Genomic DNA, 22,020 nt, shown 5'->3' on the forward strand with positions numbered 1-22,020 from the left:
AATGCGCAGTGTAGGAGGGCGTCTCAGTGCCAGGCATATCGGTTGAAAACTAGTAGTTCTAGGCAATAATTTTGGAACTTATCATCCTGGGATGCCTTTTTTCTTTAAAGAACTAAAAATAAGAGACCAGCAGGACTGTGTATTAAGAGTACCCAAGGTTGACAGACACAGTAAAGCTTAAACTTTTGGATGCAAATTAGTAAGAATTTACTAATGGTGTCGTGTGTGCCAGACACTTGCAGTGAGGTGTGACAGATGAGGCATCCCTCCTAAATTCTAATCTTGTCTATAAGAGACGCACCGTCATTCACACGCTTTACAGATGAGGACCCTGAGAGATCGGGACGGGTACGTGAGCCGACGCGGTGGTGAGCAGGAGGCTGGGCTCTCCCTTGGGCTGTCCGCAGCCCCACTGCTCTGAAACCCCACACTCCACCAGGGCCTCTTGAGGGACAACGTTGGGATCAAACTGTCTCACCACTTTTGACTTGCTAAAACTTTCACATATGTATATTTACACTACCTATCACTGTTATGTTTATGACTATTATTTTGTTAGGTATGTATATGTTTAAATTCTTTACAGGAAAGTAATGAATTTTTTTGATTAGACTTTCCTTTAAAAAGGCACTAAAACTGTGTTACTTTAAACTGCACTGTGAAATGCAGAGGTGAGAAACATCTGTTTAAATCATTGGGTCCTCGACTGCTGCTCTCTGAAGGCCGCTCAGAGAGGAGCTGGGCAAATAAACCCCCTGTAACCAGAAAGCCTACAACTGCCTTTTACTCATTAGTTCATGTGAACCAAGTGACTAAAAGTCTAAATAAGTACGCTTAGGAGAGACTACTCATCCACAACGGTCTTTGCCTGGGACCGGGGCCCACCTTCCCTCCTCCTGGCTGGGGAGCCATGACTCCTGCTTGTGCATGGCCTGCAAGGAACTGAGTGGGCTCTTTCCTGGAGTGGTGTGCTCCAGGACATCCCTCTGGGGACAGGAAGGTGGCAGGGTGTGGCGTTCACTCACTTGTGATGTGCAGGGCCACAGGAGCCCAGAAGGTGGCAGCCGGCTTGCTCCAGGTTCCAGTCAAACATCTCCAGCACTTTGTGGCACTCGCCTCGCGGCCGCAAACCCAACCCAAAGAGCTGCTCCACCTAAAGAGCAGAGGGTGGTGCCATGGGACACACTGGGGCCAAGGGTCACCAGATCAGGGTGGGGGCAGAGAGCCAGGGGGCGGGGCAGTAAGGAGGGGGAGAAGAGTAGAACAGTCTTCAGGGTCCCTGAAATCCAGAGTGGGCAGGAGGTGGTGGTACCTTCAGATACTGGGCAGCCCTCTGCACACTCCAGCTGTGGCTCTGCAGGGCCGCCTGGCACTCCTCTGTGGTCACCCCATGCACCATGGCCTGCAGCTGGGCACACCCACCCACCCGTCAGCACCACTTGGGGCCATTCTTCCAGGGCCCTTGGGCCTCTGCCCCTCCTTACCCAGTAGCCAGGTCTGGTACTCACCATCTGGATCTTATCTGCTGGCCGTCCAGCCTCTGGCCCGTCTCCAGGATATCCCCTCTGTAGCAGTCGAGCACTGGCCCTCAAGGCTGCTGGCCGGGCCCCTGGGTTGCTGTTGTTGGTGGAGAAGTTGGCCTTGGGGTCTGGAGTAGCCTGGGGCATAGGTCGGACAGTGGCAGTGGGGGCAGCAGGGGCTGGGGTGCTGGGTGGGGGCAGCAGGGGCACGGGCAAGGCAGCTGGCTCTTCGGGGCTCTGGGCCTCACGCAGGAAGCGCTGGTAGCGCTCCAGGTAGGGTGGGCGCTCAGGCAGCAGGTAGTAGTGGGTGTTGCTGACCTTCTTGCCATCACGGACGATGGGCAGGATGCAGGGACCAGCCCGTGGGCCAGGCGCCTGGATCACCTGGGGTGTGGCATACTTGGGGTCTGAGGCAAAGCTTTGGGTGGTAGGCATGGTCTTCCCAGGTGAACTTGAGAGCCGGGATGGCAGCGGGGAGCTGCCACGTGGCACCAGGGGGCTGGGGGTCCTCGAACCTTGAGGGGACAGGGGCTCCCGGGGAGGTATCCGGGGAGGGGAGGCAGGTCCAGGCCACCGCGCCATCTCTTCCTCGCCTGAAGGGGCTGGAGACAGCTCGCCTCGTGGGCGCGTGGGCCTTGGGGGAATGGGCACCCGAGGGGGCACTTGGGGCTTGTCATCGCCCACTGGGCTGAGTGAGGGGACCAGAGAACTGGCTGGGACCTGCAGTTGCTGCATGCACTCCTGCTGCAGCACCTGGAAGATCTCTTCGGTCTGGGCCAAGTTGGGTGGCTTGCTCCCACTCTGGGGAGGGAGGAACAGGTTGTCCTCCAGGGGCGGGAGCAGTCGCGCCTGCTCAGGCACGAAGGCATAATTGGTCTCGCCCTGGTTGGGACCAGGAGAGACCCCGGTGCCCACCAGGGTGCTGTTGATGGAGCAGACCTCAAAGTCATCCTCATCTTGGGCCACATCGTCATAGGCGGGAGGCGGGGGCAGCGGGCGTGCATCCCAGTCCACCACAGGCGTGGGGTGCAGGGGCCGGGGCAGTGCCTGAGTGGGGCTCTGCGGCGGGGTCTTGTCCAGCAAGGAGCAGGCGTCCATGGCCAGCTGCGCCAGCGAGGGTGCGCAGGGCCTTGGGGCAGGGACCACAGGCTCTTCACCGAAGTCGATGAGTGTGACCTCACTGTCGCTGCTGCGGCCTGCCTTGGTGCCTGGCACCCGGGCCGAGGGCTTTGTTAGCCACAGCCCACGGGGCAGGCCTGGCTTCCTCAGGCCCAGCCTCTTGAAGTCACTGGACAGGGGGTCTTGGTCCTCACTCACAGGATCATAGGTTGGTTCTGTAATGGAAAGGAGACCCGGGCAGGCAGTGTCAGGCAGGCGGACGGGAAAGCTGGGTTATGGGAAAAAAGCCAAGTGTTTCCAACTCCCCCGGAGATCGGCCCTCTCAGCTGTCAAACTCTCAGCACACACTGACCCTGTCCAAACGGGAGGGGAGAGCCTGCTCTGGGCACCGTCAAACATCTACGTGGTGGGTGAGCCCCTGCCTCTATCTCAGCTAAAGCAAGCAAAACCCCAAACCCGCCTGCTTCTGATGCCCCCTCCATCTGCACAAGACCCCATAAGCCCCTACCCCTGGGCCCTGGTTAGTAACCCTTACCCCACCCCCCATTACAGCAGGCCATTAGTGCAGGCAGGGGCTATGGGCAACCCTACCAATAAGAGCAACAGTAACTCCTGACCCACCATCATGGAAGGCCAGCCTCTGCAAGTCCCAAAGGGAATGAAGCAGGCAGGCAATGGCAGAGAGGGGCACAGCTGGGCGCCGGGACCACACAGTTGCTCCAGAAGCCCAGGTTCTGGGGGGTGGGGTGGGGAGAGGCAAGCATGCTGGGCCAGCTAAAGCTCACAGCACACACCCACTTCCCCTCCCACCCAGCCAGTCACCAGGACTCTGTACCTTCCAGGATGAGAGGAGGAATGACAGGAGAGAGGGGGCAGGGGCCAAGGCACCGAGAGCAGCCCCACTTACTCTGAGTGAAGATGGCAGGCTGAGGTGGGCGAGGTGGAGGCTCCCCTGCAGGAAGGGCCATGCAGAGGGGAGAGAGGGGAAGAGCAAGACAGACAGAGGACAAGGGAGGAAGAAAAGCCAGACAAGAGGGCGGAGCGTGGAGAAAGAGAGAGAGCGCAGTGAACAGGGGCGAATGAGTGTACAAACCCAAGAGCAATGGGAAGCAATGGGGCGGCAGGATGGGGAAAACCGTATTCCGGAATGACAGGCCCAGGATCTAGGGGGTGGATGAGGCTCCTGGCCAAGATGAAGCCTGTGGAGTAGTTTTGGCTTTGGAGAGGAGAGTGGGATTAGGCGGGGTAAGGAAGGGCTAGGCTCTGAGCACGGTGAGAAGGATGAGGGTGGAGAGAGCTAAGGCCATAGGCCAACGCAAGACTGACCGAGGATGCCCACCTCGGCGGATACAGCTGCCTCTCATCTTCCACCCCACACCCAGCTGGAGCCAGGGACACAGCTGTCCCCCTGCTGCCCTGACCCAACCATCATCTCAGAGCCAGAATAGCCAGCTCAGGGCTGGCCTGAAAAGATAGTGCCCCAGGCCAGCCGAGGAACGGGTATGCCAGGGAGCTGGGGGCTCTTACTTTTCACCCTTCCCAGATGTTGGGCTGGGTGGGAGGCGCTCAGGTCCACGCTCAGCAGGTCCGGAGGGTCCATCGGGTTTCCCAGATACAGTCTGTGGGGAGGGAACCAGGTCAGAGGGCGGGTGACCACTGTGGAGTGGTGGCAGTGAGGAAACCTCTGGAGGAGATGCCGGGCCTGTCCGGTGGGCTCGGGCATCTAAGGGACCACCTCGTCCAAGGCTCTCACAGATGAGCATCTGCAGCACAGGACTTCTAACTCCCAGCAGCGCCCTTCTACAGAGCAACTCTGTAACCAGTGGAGGGCGCTGTGAAGAGGGGACAGGAAAGGGCTCCTGACTGCCAGTGAAAAAGCCTAGGGCTGTAGGGGCTCCAGGAACAACCTACAAGGGCAGAGCTGGCCCTCTGCCACCCCTACGGCAGGCACCCCGACCCACGGCAGGCACCCCGACCCACACCCGGCAGCCACCTACTGGCACACTCTTCTTTGCTGCCAGGCCCAGAGGCATCCGGCTGCGCTCCCCGGTCAGGGTGGGCAAGAGGCACCCTTCAACCCTACTGCCAGGAGTGGAGGCACCCGCTCTGCTCCCAATTCACCCTCAACCTTGTGCTGACTGTCAGGATCTGGGACTTAGTCACTGTGGCTGATTAAAGCCTGGAGGAATGGGGCTGGGCTGGCCACGGCACGCCAGGGGCAGGGCAGAGGGCACCGGGCTTCCTTCTGGAAGTGTCTGTGCTCTCCTGCCCCAACTCTCTCAGGCTCTCACCTGGCTCTGTGAGTGATACACACGGGGCTGCCCTCCCAGAGCTTAATGCTCTGGTGTGTGGGAACATAAGAGGGGAAGGGTCTGTTTCACCATGGCCCTCTGGGCAAAAACGTGTGTCAGAAGTCAGAGGAACAATGGCTGCTGAGAACAGGGGCCTGGAAGCCCCTTGAGGCCAGCAGAAGCATGGAGGCCTGGCATGAAGAACTGCCAGGTGGAATCCAGGGGCAGGGCACCCAGGAAGTGACTAATTCTTCTCTGTATCCTCCCTAGATGCCTGCAGTGACCTCATCCTTTCACTTAAAGGAGACTCAACCCCCATCCTAGGCAGAGTGAGCAGCAGGTAGGGAGCTGAGCTGCTGCCTAACGTGTGCTCTGAAGTCCCCCACAGGGAGCTCTTTCTGTGACTTGTACCCCTGGGCCTGACAGGGCAAGTTCCAATCTCCTGGGCTCGCGACTACCAGCAAGAGAAGGGAGATTGCTACTCAAATGATAGGGGTCATGAAAAAGGCTTTCCCACTGAACTGTTTCCAAAAGCTGCTCCCAAGGCCATCTTCCTAAGGCCAGTGAGGATCCATCCTTTGTCCTAACCCTGATCCTGCTGGTAGGAAAAAGCTGCTGGGCAAAAAGAGACCCTCTACCCTCTGGTTATGACGGGGACTTTGGAAAACTGAAAGAGCCTGCATGCCCGGGGAGGGGCTGCTGGCCGCAGATCCCCCGGCGGGGCCCTGCCCAGTACTCACTCATCGATTTTGTCAGGAAAGCCCCAGCAGTGGCGGGGGTCGCTGTCGCCATGCCCCGTGTGGATGAAGCTATTCTGCAGGGGCTGGCTGATGTCCTGGGCTGACAGGCCGGCCACGGAGGTCACCACGTTGCGAGGGAAGGGCCCCACACACAGCGTCCGTGTGTTCTGCCCTCGCCACCAGTAATTCTCAGCCCTGCCCAACAGGGATGACATGGTGAGCACCAGGGTGTGGTGTGACAGCCCCAAGGAGTGGGACCCTTCCCATACCAAGCTCTTTAACTATTAACTATGATATCTTACCACCTTGGCAAAAGGGAACATGTGGGTCAAGGCCCCAGGACCAGGGTGGTCCACCATCAGCCGGCCTCCGCCTAGCAGCCCCCCAAGCCCAGCTGTTCCCACAGTACAGGACCTGACTGTTGGCATACAGCCTTATTGTAAGATACCTAGGTGGGTAAGACAGCTTTTCCTACAGTTTACAAATAAGAAAACAGGTTCAAACAACTGACATGACTTGCCTACAGTTACCACAAAGATCGCAGCAAACCCAGGATTCAAATCTAGCTGTTAGTCTGTAAAGCCAGAGCCCTTCTCAAATATCACCTTGCCTCCCTCCTCCTCTGACAAGAACTGGAGCCTGGTCCTCTTCTGGCCACCTGATTTCACTCTTCAGCCCAGTACCAAGAGTTATGAGCTTCGGGGGCCCAAGAGAGCACCATGGTCTCGGCACCGGGCTTGAGGCCAAGCCCTCCAACCACAATCTAGCTCCTTCATGCATTTGGAAGCACCTGGGGCAACCCACGCCTTCACGTCACCGGTTACTGTATCTCCAGTGCCTCTCACAAGCTACTGGTAGAGCTGTGGGACCCTCGCCCTCATCCCATCCACTTCCTTGGAAGGAGCTCTAATCCCATCTTAAACAAGGGGCGAGAAGGGAACCCAGCCTCCCAGTGTGGCTGGACTATTGGCCCTTCATTCTGACTGCAGACAGACACACAACTTGTCAGGCAGCCCAAGCCCCTGGGGTGGCAAGGAAGAACAGAACACCTTCGAATGCCAAAAAACCAATAGGCGAGGCTCCTGCACCTGCTGCTGGGGTCACTCACCTCTGACAACGTGGGCAACATCTGGACTAAGGCAGAGGTGGTGACAGCCTTATGCTGCTGCAGTGGACACATGTGGCACCAACCTACAAGCCCTGTCAATCCCCCACCTGCATGCCACCTGTCTATGGCTAGGGGTGTAAAGAGAGGTCTCCAAACTGCAGCAAGACTGGAGGAACTGGGGGAGACTGGAGGCTGGAAGGAGGCAGCAAGGTCTGAGCACCAGGACCCTCCTCCGTGAGGTGAGGCGGCCCACTGGGGCATCGTGACCCCCAAACAGCCTGTTCCAGACATCAAAAGTTGAACCCCACGAGCACGGCAGTCCTAGGGAAGCTGAGAGGTGAGGCAGGGGAGGGACAGGAGCCCAGCCTCCTTGTAAACAAGGTCGCTGACCGGCCCACCACAGACACAGCAACCCTGTGATTACCACCCTGCCCTCCGGGTGGGAAGGGCAGGAAAGGAAGGAAGAAGAGAGGAGGACAACACCCGGGAAGGGACAAAGCCCATCCGAAAATAGCAGGGCCATTCCAAGGAGAAAAACGCTGTCCCCATACCCCCCAGGACCAGCTGAGGTTGAGGGCCACCAGGAAAGAGGGTAGGGAGACATGCCTGGCACCAAGGTACCCTGCTGCTACCCTCCCTCAACACTCCCTGGATTTTGAGAGCCCCTCCACAGATCTGTCTCAGACAGCAACCCCAGGGCTGGATACTGAACTCTGCTCTCCACGCCTCTTCAGAGGTGCTCATTAACTGGGGTGAGAAATGTAGCCGAGGCAGACATGCAGTACAGGGCACAATGGACTCATGGCCAAGACCATGACCATGCCCTTCCTGTGTGGACCCCCTTTGCAGCCACTTCTGAGAACAAGAAGGGACACCGAGCCCACCTCCCTTCATTACAAGTATGGCTGAGGAGAGAGCCCCCATGACTGCTGGGGGTCCTGACATTACTCCTCAAAAATGTCTTTGCTCCTAGGAGGGGGAGTCAAGAGGATAGCACGTGTGTGAGAAAGAGGCCCCTTGGGGACTGCACCCCAAGCACACTGACCCTGACAAGGCTTAAATTTAACTCCTGAGATAGCCAATAAGATGGTCAAAGCTATGTTGCACTGCCCACCTGTCTCCCTCTAAGACTCAGTGGGGCCAAGCTACCTGTAGCTTGGTCCATTCTGGGCAACAACAGGAGAGCCAGGCCCATCATGTCAACCAACAGTCACTGCAGCAAAGACAGACAAAGACACAGAAGGAGAGTCCCTAGGGTGTGAGGAAAGGGCCTAGCACCTCCAGCAAAAACTTTCTACTTCCTGCTACCTGTCAGTGTCCTGGAATAAGCAAAATGTGAAGCAGCACCTAGGAAGCTGAGGCTTGGACTGAGAACTACCTAAAGATATCCCAACTCCACTAGGGACCAGCCTCTGAAATCTCGGCCCCTTGTCCCAGTCCTGGCCTAAGTTAATCCACAAATGGCTGACAAATGTGGCTTAAACATTCTGCTCAAAACGCCACCCCACCCACTTCTCTTTGGGTGTCCCAGGCAGCCCCTGGCCTTGAGGAACACAGACCCTTGCTTCTTCCTCCCTCACCTACCACAGGAAGCAGAGGCTCCAGGGTCCAGGACAGGCCAAGGACCTACGGAAGGATTTCAAAAACCTGTATCCCCCTTCTCCAACTCAATAAACACAGAAGATAGAAGTGCTGCAAGCCATCCCAGGCTCCAAGTAAGACCCCCTGGAAGGAGCAGACATTGTCTGTCCCCCTGTCTAGACTGAGCCTCATGAGCTTGACTCACGGAACAGTGAAGTGTTTCTCTGCCCACTGTCTGGTACCCCAAGCCTTCAGAACCAGTCAGAGCCAGGGGCAGGGGGTTCCCAGACTCTGGACTAGGAAACAAATGCTGAAGACAGCTTCCGCCAGATGAAATCCAAGACCAACGGAAGGGCACAGACAGGGAGAGAGCTCAGAGCCAGACTAAGAGGAGACAGAGAAACAGCCAGGGACCCACAAGTACAAACCCAGGCCCAAAGGGACACTCACAGAGAGCCCGCCCACCCAGAGACATGGAGACAGAACTAGCCAAACAGATTCAGGCACCATGGAAACAAGGGGGCAGAGTTAAAGCTCTGGTACCACCGACACACAGGCCCACTCCCAAAGCTCCACCGGCTGTCATGGCCTCCTGCCCCTCACCTCCCACATCCTGAGCAGCTCCAAGGACCAAGGGCAGGCACTGTGGTCCAAGTCGGCTGGTGGCCCTGGAGGAGGAGCCCAGAGAGCCCACACTGGCAGGCAGCAAGGAGCCTGTGATGGAAGGGCAGGGCGGGACATGCCCACAGCAGCCTCCCAAGAAGAGGGCTCCCTGACCCCTCCCCTTGCCTGCCCAGCTCCAGACATGACCCAGGGCGTTAGCTCCAGAGACACACGCCCCTGAAAAATAGGAAGCTCCCGAGTCAGCCCTGGGAAACACTGGGCCCTGGCACACAGGCCTCCATTGAGAGCAAGGGATGGGAGAAGTCAAGACCTGGGGACTACAGGGCACAGAGGGGTCAAGTCCAAAGCCCTCTGGTTCCTGGAGGTGAGAATGGTTGCAGACCCAGACTTCTGGCTTATGGTCCTAACATGTACCTCCATGGGGGGCCCTCACCCCTAATCTTCCTATTTCCAGAATGCTCCCCCAGAGTGCCAGGCCTACAGTCCCTTCCCTGGCCCCTCAGCTCCAAACCACAGACTATATTCCTTTCTGTCCCCCAGGTCTCTCCTCCTAGAAACTTTCTGCTTTTGTCCATTGCCACTAAGCTGTTGGTATGTCATTCTTATTCCCAGATACTGTGCCCAAAGGTGAGGGGAGCCCTGGCCTGGGGAAGAGGTACTGGGGCCACAGCAGTGCAGGTTTCGTTTCTCCACAACCAGCCTAAGTCCCAGGACTAACTCCACCATTGACTGAGACCCAGAGGCTCTCCCCTGTACCAACCCCACTTGTAGCACAAGGTTTAACCAAAGGCCAGACAGATCCCCAAACCTAAAGTCCAGGCAGAAAAGGCTCTGTGGAAAGCAACCCAGCCCTCATCTCTGCTGGCTCTGAGTCAGAGTCACTGAGAGTACAGGGAATTACCTTTGCTTCCTTCCTCTTCCAGGTCTCCATGCTTGCCCCCTACTCCAAAGGGACCTGGTGCCTGCCCTGCCCCAACCAGTTCCTCAGATACCCTGAGGCACAGATAACAGAGGGTGGTGTGAACGGCTCCATGCAGGAGCTTTTGGGGGCTGCCCGAGATGCTGCCTGTAGATAGACATGTGTTGCAAGGTGTAAAGAGGAGGAAAGGGTCAGGAACGATGCCCTGCAAAGGGAGCCTGGGGACAGAGACCAGGGTGGGAGGCCCAGCAGAGGACGGAGGGGAGCCCTGGGCAAGAGCAGTGGGGCCCAGTGGGAAGGCAGGAGCTGCCAGGAAGAGGGTGGAGTGGTTTTGGGGTACTGAACTATGCCCCTGTGGGTAGTCAAGGGTTCTTATCCTGGGAGGAGGCAGGAAGGAAAAGGGAGGGAGAGGATTAGAGGAGGAAGTTTAGGAGCTCGAGTCTCCAGTTGTGGTCCTGAGGCCTGGCTGCCTCACCATAATGGCAGTTTGGCTCTGACCCACACAGCCAGGGCTGGAGCAGAGTGAGAAAAGGGTGATGGAGGTGGTGCTAGGCAGGAAAACACCCCCAAAGCAAGAGCACCTGCATGCGTACTTAACCCCAAGCACTCAGGGGCAGATCCAGGCCTGCCCTCCCATCCTTGCACAGCTCAGGCCCACCACAGCCTATGTGTTGCCATGAGAACCGTGGATGCAGAAGAGCTCTTGGTCAGCCAGCCCCTCCACCCTGCACACTTCAAGACAATGCAGACGCAGCTCCCATGCTCCCTACCTCCCCTCGATGACGGTGATGACATCGTTCATCTGGATGTGTAGCTTGTCTGGTTCTTCAAAGTCCTGAAGGGCCCTCATGTCAGTGGGCTGGGCCTAAGAGCGGAGACATGTCATTGCCCACCCTGGGATGGACCCCTGCTTGGACACCTCAGCCCCATGGACAGAACTGCCCTCACCTCCAGCAGGAAGTCCCGCAGGGCCACAAAGGTAGGTCTGTCCTCTGGCTTGTGAGCCCAGCACTGGACCATGACATTGTAGATGTCCTGGGGGCAGTCCTCAGGCCGGGGCAGACGCTCTCCCTCCTTATCAATCTTATGCAGGATCTGGACACAGTGATGCAGTTTGAGGACACACATAGCACCCAGCCTTTCACTTCCCACCTTCCCTCTAGCCTATGCAACCGGAGCATGGGCCACCATGCCTGCATCCCAGAGATGTCTGCTTTTGGGGGCAGGGCCTCTCCCCAGGCCTCTGACCTTTATCCTTGAGTCTGGGGTCTCCAGACAGGTAGCTGTGGCAAGGGCTAAGAATAACAGCAAGCCCCGGCCTGTCCCTCTCCTGACCGCTGGGGGCCCTTGTCTTTGCTCAGCTGAGAGGTCATGAAGATACAGAGTGTGGAGGACAAGACTCCAGCAGGTAAAAGCCAGTTCTTGCAGGGCCAGGTTGGGATCAAATCAACCACTACCCACCTATGAGGGGCACATCCCCGCCCTCTCACCTGACTGCCATTAAGTCCAATCCACGGCTCCTGGCCATAGGTGAACATTTCCCACAATGTTACCCCAAACATCCAGGTGTCACTGGCATGGGAGAAGGTGCGTGTCTTCAGGCTCTCAGGGGCACACCTGGCAGAAGCAGGGGTCAAACGGAAGGCCTCTCAGAGCACCCCCACCCACAACAGCCCCAATGGACATAAAATGCTCATTCAAAAAGCATGTTGGTGCCTCATGTGCCAGGTTCAACAGCAGGTACTGGGAACATGGTATGAAGCGGACAAGGCAGGATATCTTAACTATGTAGACCACAGACTTTGAGAAAACCATCTATGCTCAAGGCTTTTACTCCCATGTGGCTTGGGGTCGGAAGGTGAAGCTCACAGCTCAGGGAAGCAAGGAAAGGAAGGTCAGAGACTCGAGGAAGGGCAAAGGGCGATGGCAGGGGGATAAGAGCTGAGGCTGTTTTCTAATTGTGGTGGGAAGATGACAATTTCCAGATTTTGGGCAGGATCCTAGCATTTGGGTCATTCATTTCATCAGGAAGGTGTGGGTGGGAAATCTGGATGGGGCCTGGGGAAGAAGCAAAATGTGTGGAAACAGTCACCCAAACATCCGCACACTCCCTCAAGGATGCCCCCTTGGGTGAGGAGAAACGCCACTGCAGTAGAGCTGGCAAAGGGGCACTCCAGGGGAGCTGAGGCATAAAAAGCGAGGAAGCCACTCTGGATAGAGAATCAGAGGATCTCTCATGGGACTGGAGAGCTGGCCTAGCCACTCAAAGGGATAGGACCCAGAGAAGGTCACTTAAGATCTCTAAGCCTCATGTTCTTCATCTGTGAAACAGAATAAGAATAACCTGCTCAACTCAGAGTTGGTTTAAGGGGGCTGCATAGAAATAGGTGACCTTATAATTTACCACCCAAACCAGGATGCTTGAGTATGAAAGGGGGGTACTACAAATTACTCCACGACAACAGGAATAATCCAGAATGTATGGTCCCCCTAGATATAAAGTCGGTTACTAAGTAGGGTGACCATACTTCCTGGATTAGAAGTTTTCTGCCAAGCTGAACTGGATGAACTCCTCCCACCCCAAAGCGGGGGGACTAAACTCCTTTGGTGCCTCTGACACCAGATGACCATGCTGGTCTCAGCACAAAGACTGGCTCACACAAGGGGAAGGGCAGGGCCAGGGACCACTTCCTGTGCTGGTGAATATCCCCGATCACAGTCAAGAGCCCTGTCTGCCACTAGTTCTGCCTGGAACATGCTCACCAACCAGTCTGCCTGGCTAACGTCTCCTGATATTTCCAAAACTTAATACTGAGTTCTTCAGGAAACCCTTATGAGTCCCCACAGCTCTTATTCCTATGTAGTCTAGTGCCTGGCACATGAAAGTTCCTGGATGGATGAGTGAATGGATGGGAACACAAGAAGGGTAGCAGAGACAAGGGTTGTGGGTGTAGAGGCCTTGGAAGCTCTGACGTCTGGGTATGCAGGGACCAGAGTGGGACAGGGTGAAGTGCAGGCCCTGTGAGCCCAAGTCGCCTGCCCCTCACCAGGCAAAGGGCACCTTTCGATGTTCCTGCATGACGTAGTGGTCGTCATTCTGGGGTAGTGCTCGCATCAGCCCAAAGTCCCCGATCTTGACCAGGTCTCGAGTGGCCAACAGCAGATTGCGGGCAGCCAGGTCACGGTGAATAAAGCGCTTGGACTCAAGGTAGCCCATGCCCTCAGCCACCTGAACAGCGTAGCGGCTCAGAGTACCCAGAAGGAAGTGGCCCTGGTGCTTGCGAAGCCGGTCCAACAATGATCCCAGAGGCGCCAGCTCTGTCACCTGAAGTCAGAGGCGGCAGGAGGAATAAGCGAGGCTGAGTCCTGCCCCTCCTTCAGCACTCTGTGCTGGGATCCCAGTCTCCTCCTAAGGGCCTATCAGAGCCATGCTCGATGCTTTCCTGGACTGTCCTCTAGGGACCTCTAGGAGTCCTACAGCTTCCCAAGCCTCTCCTTCTAGGCAATGTGGGAAACTGAGGCCCAGAGGAACAACCCGAAGAGGCTCAGGTTAGAAATTTCAAGCACTAAACTCTAAGGCCAGCTCCTCCCATGGGTACAACTCTCTGCCAATGAACACAAGCAAAATGCAGAGATGGACACGGGCTCCTGCAGGCATAGTCAATACCAGGCTAGACCACTGTGAACCCTTTGCCACATCAGGTCGGGGACCAAAGCAGGGTCTGGGGGACCTTGGACCTTCACCAAGATGTAAAGAGTAAATCACAGCACAGGCAGGAGGAGGGACACACCTGGGGCCCAGAGACCACCGGCCTCTCCCACCCACAGTACTCACCATCTTCATGGGTGGCGTGAGCACCACACCATAGAGGCGAATGAGGTTTCGGTGGTCAAGTGAGTGCATGGCATTGACTTCCCGGATGAAGTCGTCCATGGCCTCTGGCTGGCTCAGCACATCGGGCTTCAGACACTTCACAGCCACGCTCACCTGCCCCAAGTGGGGATTGCAGGGAGTCAAGACAGGCCCCAGTCCCCAATACTGAGGCAACCTTCTCCTCCCTCCAATTCAGCTCAAACATCCTGGCCTCAGATCTGCTCATCCGGGTGGGTGAGCATGCCACAGGTACCTTGGCCTGGCTGGATGAGGGCAGTTGGCTGACCCCGAGGCCATCCACTGGACCTCCCCTTCCTCAGAGAATGCTTAGGTTAAATGCCAACCATTAGGCAAGAGATGACCAGTATGATAGGACACTAAAATATTATAGAATATTAAAAATAGTTTTGGTATAAAAGGTAAATGCTTTAAATATAATGTAAAAACGCTAATCTAGGGTGACAGAAGTGCTTCCCCTAGAGGAAGGGGCTACTCAGTGTGAGCAGGAGGGAGGTTCTGGCATGACAGCAATGTTGTATATCCAGATCTGGGTGTGGCTACCTGAGTCTGTGCATATGTAAAAATTCACTGAACTATTCACTGAAGCACTGTATGTTTTATTATATACATGCTATCTACCCCTCTGGGGAAAATTTTTAAATACAATACCAAAAGAAAAGGCAAGATTTTAAAAGTTATATCCAAAATTTGTATCTTAACTAAATTCAACAAAATACTTGAAGGGGAAAAAAAGGCAGAAATATTGTGTTTCTTCTGAGTGGTGAGATTACAGGCATTTTTTTTCTCGCTTTTTAAATAGTTTCCAAACTTTATAATAAGTAAATTATTTCTGTAATTTAAGAAAGAAACAGACATGTGTAGTTAAACCTGAGTGGACTCCAGGGAGAGCCACTCTGCGACCCGTCCCCAGCACCCTTCATATCCCAGCAGAGGGACAAATCCACCTCCGAGGGCAGAGGGGCCTGTCCCTTTGCCACGCCTCACAGGACCCAAAAAGCTCACCGTCTTTCCCGAGGGGGCGTCCCACTCGCCCCTGCGCACCACGCCGAAGGAGCCATCTCCCAGCTTCTCGAAGAGGTGCAGGTCCTTCTCCCCAATGAGGCAGGTGAGGCTCTGCAGGGCCCCCTCCCCTGCTGGGCCCCCCGGGGTGGGCGAGGTCTTCCGGAAGGTGCTCTGAGAGTGATGAGGGGGGAATTCAGCCTCCAGCCGCTTTCCACTGAACACCTGTTTGAAGGCAGCCAGAGGCCAGATGGAACTCTTGAGGCCCCAGAGCCAGTCACTCAGTCCTGTCCCACTGGGCCCTTAGCTAGGCTTCCAGATAGGTCCTGGCTTTGCTAAACTGCTAGGGGGCAGCCTGGCTAGAGGCTCACACCCCTCCTGACCATACCCCCAAACAGGAACCCACAGCCTCAGTGTGGCTTCAGGGTATGTGCCAGAAATGAACTGACAGGCATGTAGCCTATGGCTACTGTGGCCCCACGCCCAGCTGGGGGGTCTGAGACAGCCTGAAGCCACTCCAGGCACTACCTCCTGCCCCACCCATCCCTCCCTGTACCCCTTACCCAACAGAGACTCTAGCCCCTAACCCAAGCAGATCGGCAAGAGCCTGAGGGGCCTGCTATAAACACCCCTCTGTCCATTTTTAGCCCTGGCCCCTTCTCCGGGCTGCCCATTTGGCACTGTCTATCTCCACCCTCCCTGGGGAGTCGGCTGCCCTTCATCCTGCCAGGGGAGAGGATAATTTGAGCCTGAGGTTGGACCATGAGCGTGTGTGGGGTGCAGATGAAGCAAGGCCTTGCTGGGGAAGGGCCTGGGAAGACAGCTGGGTTTCTGGAGGGATGCCTAGAGCTGAGGATTTAGAAAAGAGGAAGACTGAAGAGAACTCTGCAGCCTGAGCTGGAGAGGGAAGGGGCCAAAGGTGCGGGGACAGGAGGAAGGAGGCCCTGAGGGTCAGAGCTGGCTCCTCAGTTTGATTTGGCCACCCCTACTGGGCATCTAAAGCCTTGGCTTCAGGCTGCAGAATCTGCCCAGCCAGGCCCCTGTCCCTAAGGCTGGCAGAACCTTATCTATATGGGATGTCTCCAATCTGAGGGCCCCTCCCAAGGAGGTTTTTCTGTCCTTCCTCCCAGTAACTAGAATCCCTTATATTTGCAAACAATGTTCAGCTGGCAAGGACCTTCCCCATGGCCTGAGTGACACGAACTGGGCAAGTGTGACCAGCACTGTCTTATTACTAAAGAGCCGCCTCAAGTCTGGAGAGGCTCACTGGCCAGAGAACCTCCTGCATGCCGTGGCAGATCCAAGACCCCTGGATCCTGATACATGGCACAGCTCTTCCCTCCTGCCTTCGCCCGCCCCAACACACTCATCCTTCCCTAAAACCTGGGCAAGGGACCAGGACAATGTCCCCAGAAAAGGCTACAGGATCCCAAGAGACAGCTCCTTTGCCAGATCACAGCCAGGAAATCTATGCTGCCCAATCCCCATCCAGCTGTTCTGTCCTGCCTGCCCGCCTTCCAGCCCTGAGGCCAGAAGTGGGGAGGGAAGGCCCTGGCTGCTTCACTTCCTCTTGCATTGTGTTCCAGACAATGGGCAAAGTTCCACTAAGTCAGACCATGGACTCACTACTCCACAGACCCAAATTAGAGCAAAGCGGGTGAGAGGAGGCTGTGGGGAAGGAAGCTGTCAGCAAGGCCAGATGACCAGAGAAACCCTACATGGACTAAGGAGGGTGCGGGAGGAGGGAAACAAAGCAAAAATGTCCTGGGTCCAGACAGTCTCCACCACCTCATGCTACACACTGGCCCCAACACTCAGAGAGAGCAAGGGCTCAAGTTACGGCACACTTGTCAACCAGCGCCTGTTCCATGCCTAGCATCACCATATAGCAGGAGGGGATGTGAAGCCATGGCTACACGCAGGGTATCCAAGTGCTGTCTCTGGCAGAGACAGACACTTGGCCAGGCAGCTCTACAAGTACCCTGCCCGATAAGACCCTGGAGGAGGAAGGTCTGTACAAAGTGTGAGATTATACTGCCCGGGAATGAGGGACGTTTCCCAGGACTGACATCAGAGTAGGACCCCTGACATCAGAGTGGGACCCCTGAGACCAGCCCGTCTCACTCCTCGTCCACCCACCTTGCTCATCCAGGACTTGCGCTTGCACATGGCCTTTCTCCTCTTCACAGCCTCCCACAGCCGGCGCTGGCCTGAGGGAGGGAAGGGTAACCCCATGCTGTTAAGGATGTTCAAGCCCCCCAGGGAGACTGCTGCCCACCTGCACGCTTCCTTGGTCCCCTGGGGTGAGTCCACCACTAGATACTGCCCAGCACAATGACACCAAGGAAACAAAGCATCCCAACCAACCAGGGGCTGCAATTAGCCAGATGGTCACTGCATTCCACTAACTAGGCGAAGGTTCTTGAACTGGGCCGGAGGCTTTTAACCACCAAAATTGAACAGTAGTGCTCTTTTCCCAACTCTCGAGAACAAAGTAAATCGAGGTAACAGAATTTTCCCAATTTTGAGTTTTTCTCCTATAAAATGTTATTACGTTACCGGCATCAAATATCAATTATCCAGGCCAACAGTAGCATTATCAGTTAAGCATATTATTATTTATTTAGTTATTCTAAGTTGAATGCACAAATAAGTTTTTAATGTCCTATAAAAAAACACCATTAATTCTAGATGCTGCAACCACTACTTTTAGGATCAATACGTAGAAAAGAAATGAGTTCAACTTATAGAGTAGATTGTTGTGCAAGGGGGAGAGTTAGTTCAAGTAAGAGCAGATCTTCGTGAGAAAAAAAAGACACAGATTAAAAGAAAATCAGAGTTTTTAATCTCTTCTTCATACAGATTTCTGGACACTGACCCCTCAAGATATTCTGAACAGACTCAATTCTACATGTATAAAAGAGGAGGAGATGGAGGAAATACATCCTACAAAGGTCTGAAAAAACAAAAAGAGGTGGGAGTTAGAGCTTTAAGTAAGACTCCTCCAACTCCGCTTCACCTTTACAAGTGCAAACTGTTCTCATGCACTCATTATATGTGACATCTACTGAGGCCCCCCCACCCCATCATGGGGACTCTTGGGTAGGCAGGGAGAGTTCTCAGCTATGCCACCTCTGGAATAAGGTGGGGAGGGCTCTTCCATATGGCTGGCAATCCCAAGGACAGAGGAGGTAAATGATCAGAGAGAAACAACGAGCTAGGCCCATGTCCCCACCTACCAGGCCGTCCCATGCCAATCTTCTCCAGGTCCTCATTCTTGACATACTCAAAGTGGGACAGGCGAGTAACATTGAGGTCGTCACGGAGCCGCAGGAAGTACTGTTGCAGCTGCACCTCGGACAGCAGCTCCAGCAGCCAGCCTGTGCCCTCCTCCGGCTGCATGCTGCTGCTCCCCAGCCTCTACGGGGAGGGAAAAATGACTCAGTGACCAAGAGATGCAGGGAGGTAACAGGACCCTGCCCCAAGCTCACACGCATCTTACTATGCTGCTGCAGGGAAGGATTCAAACCACTTTCTTTCTCCTCAAACTAGCTGTACAGAATAGCCTATGACCAACCACCTGCTCCCCTTTGCTGCCAGCAACAAGGGTAGAGTTAGGGCAGTTGGGATACAGTACAGGCCCTGGAGTCAGGTCTCACTCCCAAAATCTGTGATCCGTGGCTGAGTGACCTGAGATCAACCTCTCTGTTTTCAGATTCCCCATCGGTTCAAACTCTCTTGAGGTCATAAGCCGTTTGAGTATCTGCTGACAACTATAGATTTGTGTCTCCATGAGAAATAAAGTTTTGATTAAAAAAATGTTGACGGGGGTACAGTGTCCCTTGGGACCCATCCATGGGCTCCCCAGACCTGACAGACCCCACAGGAAGAGCTCAGGCCTAGATGAGCTCTAGCTAAGTTCTTCTCAATGCCTGACATCACCACAGCTTCTCCCTCCAAATCCAAAGACCGCTCCACAAGCCTCCACTCAAGTGCCTCCAGGACCACAGCAAGTGGAAGACAAGAGGAAGGGGCGAGGGTGAGGGTGAGGGAGGGGTGAGGGTGGGGTAGGCTTTCACACCCAGCTCCAAGAGACAGCACCGCTCAGCTCCTGTCAACCGCTGTCACAACAGACTATAGCCTAGTGCTGTCAAAGCTGTCAATTTTTTCGAAAAATCTGAATGTACATGTGAAATCTTGCCATTAAAATTTTTTTCTGAAAAAGTAATATATGCACGTGCTAAAATATTCAAAGAGCACACAGGAGCCATAAAGTCTCATTCCCTCCCAAATTCCACAGCCACCTAGCTCCCCATCCCCAAAGCCATATGCCATTAATGACTTTTACGTATCCTTCCAGATTGTTTTTCCCACACACAAATATTCACACCTTGTTCCTTGTTTTCACTTAACATTGTGTCTTTCTCCTTTTTAACTATGTCAACTAATTCAAATTTGAAACACACACTCTCTCTCTGCTGGCCAAACAAAACACATGTACAGGCTACAATCAGCCAAAGGGCTACCAGTGAGTGACCTCTGACCTACCCTCTCTTAGGCCCAGAGAAAGAGGCCTATGGCACCCTCAAAGCTAAGCAGCCTGACCCACCGGACACCAAAGCCATCCCTGTCCAAGTAAGACCTCAAAGCTAAGGGCTTGACCTGTGTTCAATCCCCACTGAGGAAACAGGTAAGAAGGAAAAGGCCAGCTGCCCACGACCCTCTCCTCCCCAAATCAGAGGTGACCTCGTCCTTTAGCCCTCATCATAGGTCACACTGAGAAGTACGCACTTGCAGCTCGGGCCCAGTGTGAGCCTCCTGCCCCCACAATTCCCAGAAGTGCTGTCAACCCAGTGCCAGGAGTTGACTTTCCCAGGCAGCTCAGGGTAGTATAGAGGGACAAATGGGAATGAGAGATCCTCAGTTCAAACTCTGGCTCTTCCACCAAGGTGGCTGGGCCAGATGGGCTTTTCAAACTTTTAAGCCATAACCCGCTGTCCAGATGGTTCTCACATAGGTTATACGGCCCCCTAGGGGATATTTTTGGTTGTCACAATGTTGGGGGGCCACTAGTGACCTTTAGTGGGTGGCTGGGGAACAAGAACACTAGTGACCCTAAAAGGCACAGGACAGCCTCACATACTGTCTCAAATCTCACGCAACTTAACTCACGCAGGTGAAAAAATTTATTTATAATCATCTGAACCTAGAATAAAATTCTACATATGAACAGGAATACTTTTATAGTTTTAATACACACTGAATTTTCTTAGAATTACCGTTTAACCTAAGGGAAGACTGGCCTTTGCTTTGTTCAGAACTTAACCAAAGCTGTTTGCTATTCAAAAAAAATGTCACTGAAGGCAACCCATCCTTATTAGTTCAAAACTCCCCTCAGTCAGCACTTGTAGATGTTGCCTTCATGGTCGTTCTACAGGAGGTCTTAGCACCTACTTCATTATGTCAGAGTCCTGACATATTAGAATACACGAAATAATTACTTTCCTTTTATTTCTCCTTCACATTACAGGCGGCATTACGCTGACTGACTATACACACACATAACACAGTAAATGGGTTATGTTTCTATTAATTTTATTTTCGAAAGATAATAATAAAAACAACTGCAACATACTTCAACAACTACTCTTACTACATGCTAGGCACAGTTCTAAGCATTTTGCTGTATTAACTCACTTACACTCAACAAAACCATCTGCTACAAACAAGGGGCTGTGGGCTTACGAGGGCAGGGCACCACTGCTTTTCAGAAGAAAGCCCCAAAGGTATGCTGACCTCAGCAGTGTCTTCCCCTGGCCTAAGCGGGGACGGTAGGCCCAGCATGTCCACTGTTATCATCCCGTCACTGGAGCAAAGTGACCCCACCCCAACATGGCTCAGCCCCCCACGCGGCTTGCCACCAGGGCAAGCAGTGTGAGGGTCCTGATGTCTTCCTTCCCAGACCTCCAGCTCCAGGGCTCCAGGCTCCCACTCCTACCCTGCCTTGGGGGCACGAGGCAGCTGCTGCTGAGAACACATCAAAGCCACGCCCTGGTGGTCAGGGCTGGGCAAGAACCAGAGGCCCCTCCCCTGAAAAGCACAGTCCAGCTTGTTCCTTCTCCCTGAAAACACCAGCTAACAAATCTCCCTGCTCTGCTGTATACTCTCCTCCCTGCTCTCCAACCCCAGGCAACAGGGCTGCTCCACTAGGGACGCGTGTGGGAAGACAGAACACTGGGATCCCAGTGAGAAGCAGACAGGGTCCCAGTCCCAGCCCCGCCACCAAGTCCAGGGTGACCCTAGACAAGTCCCCTCCCACTCCTAACTCCCCTCTCCAGCCCAAGTTTCTCTGTGAAGCTGGAGCACTGCTGCAGCTCTCCGCTCCCCACCTCCTGCTCAGTCAGTCAGTCACTAGTTCTGCGGGCCCCAGCTCAGACCTCAGTCTGCACACCTGTGTCAGACCCGTGTCGCTCTCTGGGATGCATGCACACTTCCCACATACACTTTTCTAACACTTGCCAATGACCTTAGGGGAGAGACCGCTAGGCCCTGAATCCCCCACCCCCCCCACCCCTTGTCAAATCCTCACAGGGGTGTCTCTCGGCCATTCCCAGCGCTACTCTCTGCCCCTCGGTTTAGCGCTGGCTCTGAGGAGCTGATTCAGCCCAGTCTGCCTCAGACCCCTGCCCCCCACTCACTGTGTACAGTCTTCGCCGTAGTCTGGCCAGGAGCGGGAAGGAGAGCTCTAGGCCAGGGAACCGACGAGCTGCTGGCATCTCCACGGAGCTGGACCCCCTGCCTGGGTCCTGGGACTCTGGCCTGAGACGTGGGGGAGCAGGGACCTCACCTCCTGAATTTCAGGTTCTGTCCAGAAGGGAAGTTAGCCAGAGGTCTGCCCCAGGAGTCTCCCAAATCCCACACCAGGGGTGAGAAATGGGGCAGAAGAATAGGGTGCACCCCTTTTCTCTGCTGCAGAGCCGTTTCTACAGCTGGCCAGTCTGGCAAGGAGCAGGTTCACTCCTCTCGGCTGGCTGCAGCAGTCTTCTGTCCTGTTTCTCTGTCTTCTCTCCAGTGCAGTGGTCACAGCTCCAGTCCTACTCCCTGGCTCCCCCACCCAACTGCCCTCCCTCTCTCTCTCCTCCCTCCCTCTTCAGCTGAGCAGCTCTGACACTGGCTGAAAAAGGACCTTTCTGAATCATTGCCAAGAGGGCGGCGGGAGCAGGA

At 54.9% G+C, this 22,020-nt stretch overlaps 1 protein-coding gene across 8 annotated transcripts in view; it reads right to left on the bottom strand.

Moving 5' to 3' along the window:
* The window catches only part of TNK2 (tyrosine kinase non receptor 2), a 38,605-nt gene that overhangs the window by 861 nt on the left and 15,724 nt on the right, over positions 1-22,020 (bottom strand). For 2 of the 8 annotated variants that reach the window (XM_015600285.1, XM_025041856.1), the window contains exons 2-14: positions 18,036-18,216; positions 16,936-17,006; positions 14,800-15,021; positions 13,738-13,890; positions 12,950-13,227; positions 11,393-11,519; positions 10,851-10,997; positions 10,673-10,767; positions 5,671-5,865; positions 4,167-4,258; positions 1,509-2,854; positions 1,313-1,408; positions 1,026-1,185 (exon numbers count right to left, since the gene is read on the bottom strand). In XM_015600285.1, coding sequence (XP_015455771.1) covers positions 1,026-1,185; positions 1,313-1,408; positions 1,509-2,854; positions 4,167-4,258; positions 5,671-5,865; positions 10,673-10,767; positions 10,851-10,997; positions 11,393-11,519; positions 12,950-13,227; positions 13,738-13,890; positions 14,800-15,021; positions 16,936-17,006; positions 18,036-18,198 — 3,145 coding nt within the window. In that variant the 5' untranslated portion in view covers positions 18,199-18,216. Of the gene's footprint in view, positions 1-1,021; positions 1,186-1,312; positions 1,409-1,508; positions 2,855-4,166; positions 4,259-5,670; positions 5,866-10,672; positions 10,768-10,850; positions 10,998-11,392; positions 11,520-12,949; positions 13,228-13,737; positions 13,891-14,799; positions 15,022-16,935; positions 17,007-18,035; positions 18,217-22,020 lie in introns of those variants that run through there. The other 6 variants (XM_015600298.1, XM_025041857.1, XM_015600289.1 and 3 more) reach the window with 5 other exon arrangements.

Source organism: Pteropus alecto, unplaced genomic scaffold (assembly GCF_000325575.1).
Source record: "Pteropus alecto unplaced genomic scaffold, ASM32557v1 scaffold311, whole genome shotgun sequence".
Taxonomy (NCBI): Eukaryota; Metazoa; Chordata; class Mammalia; order Chiroptera; family Pteropodidae; genus Pteropus; species Pteropus alecto.